Source organism: Papilio polytes, unplaced genomic scaffold, assembly GCF_000836215.1.
Source record: "Papilio polytes unplaced genomic scaffold, Ppol_1.0 DF823177.1, whole genome shotgun sequence".
In the NCBI taxonomy this organism is placed as follows: Eukaryota; Metazoa; Arthropoda; class Insecta; order Lepidoptera; family Papilionidae; genus Papilio; species Papilio polytes.
The window spans coordinates 175,609-184,495 of record NW_013526027.1 but is presented as its reverse complement, the minus strand read 5'-3'; the positions used below and the strand labels follow the sequence as shown (position 1 = coordinate 184,495).

At 35.4% G+C, this 8,887-nt stretch overlaps 1 protein-coding gene across 1 annotated transcript in view; it reads right to left on the bottom strand.

Moving 5' to 3' along the window:
- LOC106105062 (Bloom syndrome protein homolog) overlaps positions 1-8,855 on the bottom strand; it is an 11,604-nt gene extending 2,749 nt beyond the window's left edge. The window contains exons 1-12 of the mRNA XM_013285287.1: positions 8,670-8,855; positions 8,211-8,284; positions 7,608-7,651; positions 6,655-6,798; positions 5,525-5,749; positions 3,972-5,055; positions 3,413-3,568; positions 2,770-2,882; positions 2,521-2,699; positions 1,633-1,923; positions 986-1,145; positions 57-249 (exon numbers count right to left, since the gene is read on the bottom strand). Coding sequence (XP_013140741.1) covers positions 57-249; positions 986-1,145; positions 1,633-1,923; positions 2,521-2,699; positions 2,770-2,882; positions 3,413-3,568; positions 3,972-5,055; positions 5,525-5,749; positions 6,655-6,798; positions 7,608-7,651; positions 8,211-8,284; positions 8,670-8,761 — 2,755 coding nt within the window. The 5' untranslated portion in view covers positions 8,762-8,855. The remainder of the gene's footprint in view (positions 1-56; positions 250-985; positions 1,146-1,632; positions 1,924-2,520; positions 2,700-2,769; positions 2,883-3,412; positions 3,569-3,971; positions 5,056-5,524; positions 5,750-6,654; positions 6,799-7,607; positions 7,652-8,210; positions 8,285-8,669) is intronic.
- Positions 8,856-8,887: the final 32 nt, after the last annotated feature.

Genomic DNA, 8,887 nt, shown 5'->3' with positions numbered 1-8,887 from the left:
TAAACTATGCACCACATCGAGTAAACATTTCACCAAATGTAAAAAGGTATACTTACAGTCGAGCAGCCTCCTGTAGCGCATAACGTCGCTATAAGAGTAGTACATGAGGCAGGTGGCGAGGTCGCCGTCGCGGCCGGCGCGCCCCGCCTCCTGGTAGTACCCCTCCACGGACTTGGGCAGGCTGTGATGGATCACGAAACGCACATCCGCCTTATCCACGCCCATACCGAAAGCAATCGTTGCACAGATCTACACAATTTAATGTATTTTTTAAAGACGATAGAGAGTAAAGGGATAGTTTTTTGGTAACAAAAGGTGTTCAAATGAGCACTAGATTTACCCAAAATTAAGAAATGACTGATGTCCTTCCCTTTATAATTAACAAAGAATCCTTCTCGTGTTGTCGCACAGAAAAGGAATTTTCCCTTACTAATGTTCCTATACCATTCTCTCTGTACAAGAGTGGAAAAGGAAAGAAGACTAAAAGAAGGTCGGTACAAACTTATCATAATTTACACGGAATTGCTTCAAATTTGTTTTGTGTGTAAGGTGTTGCAACTCAAGTAGCACATTTGAACAGATGTTGACTTCTACCACTGCTATATCATACTAATATTGTAAATGCCAAAGTTTAGATGGATGTTTGTTAGAGTTTGTAGCCTAAACGACTGAACGGATCTTCATGAAATTCGGCACAGATGAAGAGCATAGTCTGGAAGAAGACATAGACTACTTTTTATACCGGATATAGTAACGGTTCCCGTGGGATGCATTAGTTATGTATTTTAATGTTTACTCGATAATTCTTCAACGGTTCAACATTTCTTATTGAAATTTAGCACAGATATAAAACAAAATCTAGAGTACACATGGGATAAGTTTCATGCCCGAAAATTTCCGGTTCCCGAGGGATACGTAGTTTTTTGTTATTCACATAGTTATCTAACACCACGCGGGCGAAGTCGCGGGCAACAGCTATACATACAACTTTATATTTATCAGCGACCCAGCTGGCCTGCACCGCCTCGCGCTTCTTGTCCGCGAGTCCGGCGTGGTACGCGGCCGCCTGGATACCAGTCTTGCGGAGGTCTGACGTCACCAGCTCGCACTCCTTGCGGGACAAGCAGTACACTATACCTGAGTCCCTGCAAATTGTTCTCCAGGTAAATGAGTAATACAATAAATTAACTATTATAGTCATACTTTCATTAAATGTGTAAAGTGCAGGTTTAAAAAACATAAAAATTACTATTATGAATGTAAAAGTTGGAATGGATGGATATTTTATACTGCATATGCAAATAACAGCTTAACAGATCTAAATTAGAATTAGCACAGATATTGAACATAATCTAGATAAAAAAGTTACTTAGTATTTATTTATTTCGCGCTAACGGACTCACGGGAAACAGCTCTAGAAATGTAAAATAATTTGACCAGAAATATAAATAAGCCAATTTTAGTAACATACAATTTATCTGAGACTTGCGTGTACGATACGCTGTCTCTTTCGCATGGGTGCTGTCTCGCTCGCTTGCGTCACGTACGCACCCGTTATTTTTTTAGTCGCTCACAGCTCGTCGCATAATTAGAACACGTTCTATAAAAGATATATTTTTAAATAAGACATACCTAAAGAATTTCTCCTTGATAATATTAGCAATATCTTGATTGACGAGTTTGGGTCGTTTCTCGAGGATCCTGTATGCAAGGTTCGGTCTGTTGAAGCTGCAGAGGAACCATTTGCAGGCGGTGACCTTCAGCTGGTGCAGGATGTCCATCCTGACGCGAGGAGTGGCGGTGGCGGTGAGCGCCATCAAGTTGGTGGTGGGGTACCTCTCCCGCAGCATGAACAGCCGCTTGTAGTCAGGTCGGAAGTCGTGACCCCATTGGGAGACGCAGTGAGCCTCGTCGATAACGAACCTGTATAACTCCAAAAACTTCTTACAAGCTCTTTAAAACTTAAAACTATTCGGAAGATTGGGTTTCCTATCACAATTGGGTTGTTTTAGTTTTTTTTTCCACACTACCACTACAGTCATGTGAACATGGCGCATGCAACTGTGCCTTAATGAGCTAAAACGACCCAATCGTGGTAAGAAACCCATATCTTAAGAACAAGCTCTTTTTGTAACAAGGCTGATGAGTTAAGTATAGTTAAAGGAATCAAAAATTATTTTACATTTAACTATTAAACAGTAAAGATTTAAACTAAACTGGAAGTGGTCGATACTTTCAGAAGTCGATATTTTCAGAAGTCGAGTAATTCTTAAGAAAGTGAAAAAAATTATCTCAAAATTTGTATAGCGTCATTCTTAGTCTAACAGTAAAACAGAATGTTGCCGTTGGGCCGATTGTCCCATAAATTGATTGAATGGATTCGATCGGCCCAACGGGAACCACCCTTAAACTCCACTGTAGTAATAACTGAAAACATTTGTCTCTTTTCTTTTCACAGTGAATGTAAAGGATGACCACATGTCTACAAATGTGAGTAAAGTTTTAACCCGCAGTACGTACCTTGCGATCTTTCCCCTGGCGTATAATGTATCAAGCATGGCCTGGAACTTAGGTGAGTTGCTTATCTTCTCCGGCGTCACATACAGCAGCTTCAACGGCGGCTCGCGCAGCGACAGCTTGTGGTAGATGTCATCACACGCCGCTAGCGACACGTCCCCTGACATGTGAGCCGCTGGTATCTGCACCATTCACCAATCAGTCATTCAGTCATTCACTCGTTCAATCATTCAGTCATTCATCAGTACTCACATCGAGTGAGAGCAGCTTGTTGACTTGATCCAGTATGAGTGACTTGAGCGGGGACACGACGATTGTCACTCCGGGGCTTAATATCGCCGGCAGTTGGTAGCACAGCGACTTGCCTGATACACATACATGTCACACATACGCGGTCATACAAAACATTGTTCACGATCGATTGCGTGGAATTAAAAAACATAGTCCATGTTACGCAGTGATAACGTTGCTTTTCGTTTAATTTTTTAAAAATCTCAATCCTTTTGGAATTAACATATATATATAAAAGACAAATCCCTCCTTTTTATAAAATTAGTAAAGATGTGTAAAAATGTGTAATGATGTGTGCGATGTGTATGTGTGTCGAAATAATACATTCTTTCTTCCAACGTCACTAAGAGTAATGACTGATCTACATTATGCCAATAAAGTAAGCCAAATTTGTGCTGGAATACAACTGGTATAATGTAAACACTTACTGGCGCCAGTGCCCGACAATCCATGCCACACCTGAGCTACTATCCAACTGTCTTGGCCAATTAAATTATGTATTAACGTTAACGTGTTTGGTATTACACTATTTTCAGGAAAAAATCTTTCAAAGTTACAAATATTGACTTAAGATTAAGTAAAGTGACTTAAAAGTATAAGTTACCGCCGCCAGTAGGCATTAGTACGAAGCAATCGTGTCCCAGCAGCGTGGCGTTGATGACCTGCAGCTGGTTGGGCCTGAACGACTTCAGACCGAACTTCTCCCTGAACATCTCCATCATGGGGACGGTGTGAGGGTAGTCCAAGCCGTCGAATTCCCCTGTATAATACAACTGGCTTTCCTCATCCAACTCATGAATCAACAAAACAAACTAACGTAAAAATATTACATGTCCACTATCATATTTGAGTGATTTTACGAAAATCGTGACGTAAACTGTAGTAATACTGTAAAAAAAAAGTTAGATAATGTAATGTGTGAAAAAACGTTACTAGTTGTAGCGTAATGTTTGTCTAAGAGCGCGCGTACACCTTTGAGTAAACTATCGCACAACTGTTTAGTCTTGCTTTGATTCCTATGACCTTATATAGCACACTACTCGATTTTTAGTTGTGCAACTAAACAGTTGCGACAATCGACAATCGCACAACCGTTGTGCGATAGTTTGGTCAAAGGACGTCTGTTCTAAATCACAAAAAAAAATTTCTACAGTCTAAAGTACCTGTTATTCCGTCATTTTGCGTACCCGCGTGAAAATCACCCATCCCTTCGTATTTCGTTGTCTCCTTAACTGATTGGTCCATCAAATTTATAACGCCTTTTTCCACTGGCAGTATATCGTCTTCGAAATCTTCTACCCTATACTCGGGCCATCCATCTTCGTCTATTGGGATTTCTTTATTATTTATATTAACACTGCCACTATTTGGTATTGAATCACTTAAATTAATAACGGATGCACTTTCTGGTATATCTGTCTCATCTATGTCTAAGGGTATTTCATAATCTACGTCATCAATTACGTCATTTTCCACCTCAAGTGATATATTTCGAGATTCATCAAATTCCATTAAAGAATTCACACTTAAATGTGCTGCTTGAAATTTGACTGAACTATTCTCTATGGGAGTAAACTTCGTCGGTTTCACTTCAGGTAAGGGTTTCAAATTTTCCGCTGCATTTTTTAACCTTTCTAATGTATTAGAGGGGACATCTTTTATTTTTTGTTCGTCGTTTAATCTGGATGGTCTTTTAAAAACGAATTTTCCTTTACTTTTGTTAATACTATCTGATATATTATCTGTGCTGTCTAATTCTGATTGAACGCTAGAATTTAGATTTATTGGTGATGCCGCATCGAATGATAAAGCTTTTTTAGCGATAATTTCTGAATAAATAGTCTTTTCTGGCTTATTGTTGCTAAAAATATCAGGCGTTGATGTCTCAGGTTTTGTATAGTTATGTGTATTTTTTCTTTTATTAATTAAATTACTAGTTTCTAAGTCGAAGTTTTCTAAATCACTGTCTTCGTCATCTATTTGTGGTTTTATTTCATTATTATGTGTGTTATTATTAATAGTCGATTCACGAAAATCCATTGATGTTCTTATGCGTGTTTTTTTATTAATAACATATTTCAACTTAGCACCTAAATGTTTAATTTCTGTGTACACTTTGGAATCATATCCTGGGAATTTTTGTTTTATACAATTTGGTATTCTATCGAACGCGGTGCTGATTTTTTCTAATAATTCTATATACATTGATTTACAATTATCTAAATCATTTATATCACAGTTCTCGTCCTGGAAATATAAATTAACGTTCATCATTAACAGCTTTTGCCTGGGACATTGAAAAAAATAACATCTAGGGCATGTCCCACCAGTACTTGATAGAGGCTCAGATAGCTAAAAAATGACGTCACTGTCATTTAAGGTGACAAAATCCGATATCTTCATCACATATTTTAGACGTTGGATTGTCAGACAATTTACAATTTGTTGGGACAGGCCCTACGTTGAAAAAGAATTTAGTAAGTAGCCTTATTCGATATTATATTCTACATCTGTGGCAAATTTCACGTAAATCAGATGAGCAGCTCTGGAGATTCTAACGCCCATCCATCTTAACTTTTACATTTATAATATTAGTGAGAATTAAGATTAGATATTTTTTTTATGTTTTTTATTACGATAGGTGATACTTTAAACCTATCTATCTAAATATATCTAGGATCTAGTTAAGATAAAAATAAATATAAGTGATATTTACCTTTCCGTTTTTTCTTAAAGCAGGATGTGATGATATTTTTTTGAGCAAAGGAGACACAGAATTGTCTAGTTTTAGATTTTTTAACGGATCTTTATCTTTTACTGGACTTATCTTTTTCGGCGTCTGCAATCCTCTTTCATTTGAGATTTTCTTATTAGAGTTTGGTGTAGTGCTTTTAGTTTTCCTATTATTTTTCGGTGGTGTTTTTTCGTTGAATGAAATATCCTTAAAAAATAAATAACGCATCTAAACATAACATAGTAATGGTTTTCCCTTGATAAAATTATCCATTCCATTGCAATGACTGCTTAGAACTAGAAATAGAAACTAGGTAACCAAACCAAGTAAGACTTGAAACTAGATTTCAATTTGTATTATTCACTTATTTCCAAGTCTAACTCAACATTTCTCTAGAATTCCTATTCCGATAAGCTGTTAGTTTTATTATGAGGGGACGGCGCGTACGCAGTCCCCACTACCAAAAATTACGCGTCCGAGTTATCCGCATTAGGGATAATCGCAGGGGTCAACCCAACCGCAGTGCAATGGAGGGGCCTCGCCCTGGGGGAACCGCCTTCGTGATCACGGTAACCCCTACGCCAGGTAAGTATGATTTACAAACGCCGGCCCGCTGAGGTCATTCCCGGAGAAAGATTTTCAACATCGCGTATTATAAAAAGCAAGAATCGTACAGCGACATCTATCGTAAACATTGGTAATGACAAATGTAGAAGAATTGAAATGTCCCAAAATAGAGGCATTATTTTTAAAGAACAAAAATAATAATGAAAATAATCATTTTGTTTATTTAATTATAAATAAATGCTATTTTTCACGTTATTTTACTTTGAAGGTTACTTCAAGGTAATTTCTACATTTACAATACAGCGCCATCTATTGATAAGAACGTACAATTAGTATGTATGGTCTTACTATAAAAAGATTGTGACAGCTAAGGTTATTAAATGAAATGAAAGGACATGAATGAAAGTAGCAAGAAGGGTTGAGGTGATAACTTGTCACTTTCTTATTAACTGGCAGGCAAACAGCTGTTCCATCTTACTTCCATGTATTCCCACCTTTACTTATTTATTTATTTATTTATTACAATAATACTTATAAAAACTTACCACATCCATAGCATCAAAAATATCATTGCTTTGATTTTCATTTGCCTTCTCTATTTCATTTAGCTTATTACTTAGTAGTACACTTTCAAAATTATTTATATTGTTTAACAAACTTGGTGATGTCCTGCCATTGGTCAAGGAATCCTGAAAATTTATACAAGAACTTATTACATTACAAACTTTACATACAAATGTCAAGAAAATACAAGAGTGGTACATGAGTTGAGGTAGACTGAGAAAAACATCAATGTATTCCGCAACAAAAGAGGACCTTATTATAATTTTGTAAAATGTTTTGTAGCATGTCAATATTAGGTCATGAAGTGGCATTCTAAACTTGACAAGTCAGTACCTTTCAAGTAAGTTGCCGGTGAAAAGGATGTTGTCTATGCCTAGTCCACTGATTCTCAACTACTGTGCTGCGGCACTTTTATGTGCCGACAAATTCCAAAAGTGTGCTACCACAGTTTGCATATTTTTGTCATAAACTATTTATGCAGGGTGTTATAGGAAGTAAATCTATAGATTACTTTATTATCTATTAAATATTATGTCCTTATTGTATAAAACTTTGTGTAAATTGTAATATAAGCTGTGTCTACTATTTTCAAATACCACGGAAGACCAGCACATGTGCTTAGTGATTTTTAAATAAATAAATAAAAGGTGACATGATTAAGAGAGTGGTGACTGAGATGGAAGTTAGATCAACCTTGAGGACGACAATCTGGAGTGTAGACCCTTACTGGAATAGAATAGGAACAGGGAAAGGATGATGATATGATGAGAACTATAGGATATTATTTCTATATCAACACATATTTTAATTAACTCTGAAATTAAACAAATAATTATCTGAATATAAATAAATATATCTTAAAGTAAAACATCTCAGATACTTGTTCAAAAGCTATATTACTTATTGATATATTTATAATTAAATGCACACTTACATTTTGTTTATCGTTTTCAGAATTAGTTTTGAATGGTGGTGTCCCTGAAAATGAGAATTAAAATTGTTCGTAAAACCAACTAAATATTTTTGGTTACAAAATAATTAAACAAAGGCAAATTAGCATTTGGTTGGAAAATTTTTAAATTATATGTCATATTATATATTATAATTATAATATAGCGTTAACACACACTTCTTTGTTGCCTAAGATGTCAGCAATTACAGCATTTTTTAGAATAATTCTTTCCGTAATGAAAAGCCCTACAGTTAAGTCACGCTTTAGGCTATATATTTTCACGCCATTGAACTTTGGGGGTAGATAAATTGGATAAAAACCATAATGTGGGAAAGAGACTGTAAGCTGCTGCCAACATCAAGGAAGCAAGATTGCCATAGTAAGGTAAAGTAAAATAAAGTTTTTTAATTTCGTGCAGATGAAGACCCACAGGGACAGCTAGTATGTCATATTTAAGTCACTAGTTTAAATGAAAATACTCAATAAAAAAAACTCAAAAACTATGACTGAACTTCTTTCTTTAGTATTATGAATTAGGAAAAATTTTTGTTTCTGCTTCTTTCAAAACATTACAAGGATACTTACAAGATGCATTTGTTGTTGTTTTTGATTTCCAAACAAACTTAGATTTCTTATCTGAGGCCGGCTCATTAGAATCTCTGGAATATTAAAAAATAAATACTATTTATCATAAAAGACAAAGTGATTTGGAAAATTCTGTGGTGATAATTGTTTATAAGTAACATGGTTTGCAATAGGTTATTTTAGGCTAAATATCAAGAGGTATCTACTAAAAATAATGTTTTTGTCTTAGTTTACATTTATTGTAAAATATTTACATTATAATACCTATAAATATTCAGAACTGTTCATCAAAGCAATAGGAAAAGGATTATTGAAGTTGATTTTTTTAAGTTAAAAAACTTTTATAAATAAATACTAATTGAAGACGTGTTTTTTTTTGTGAGTAAACTGAAGTCCAGTGGGGCTAAGAAAATCAAATAAACTATACAAGAATATGAAAATAATCAAATTCTTAAGTACCTCCTATTCTCTCCATCGGTTACTTGACTCTTTTTTACAAAACTCATTAGAGTACTTTGTTTAGCCAAATTAGAAGCTTTTCTTGTGGCCATCTTATATTATAAATTACTAGACATTAAACCATTTAAATTATTTCCCGCTTTATTTACTGAACGATGTTTTTTGCAGCAGTTGACATATTATGACATAACTGCAATCAAAGTCAAATGATCATGTGT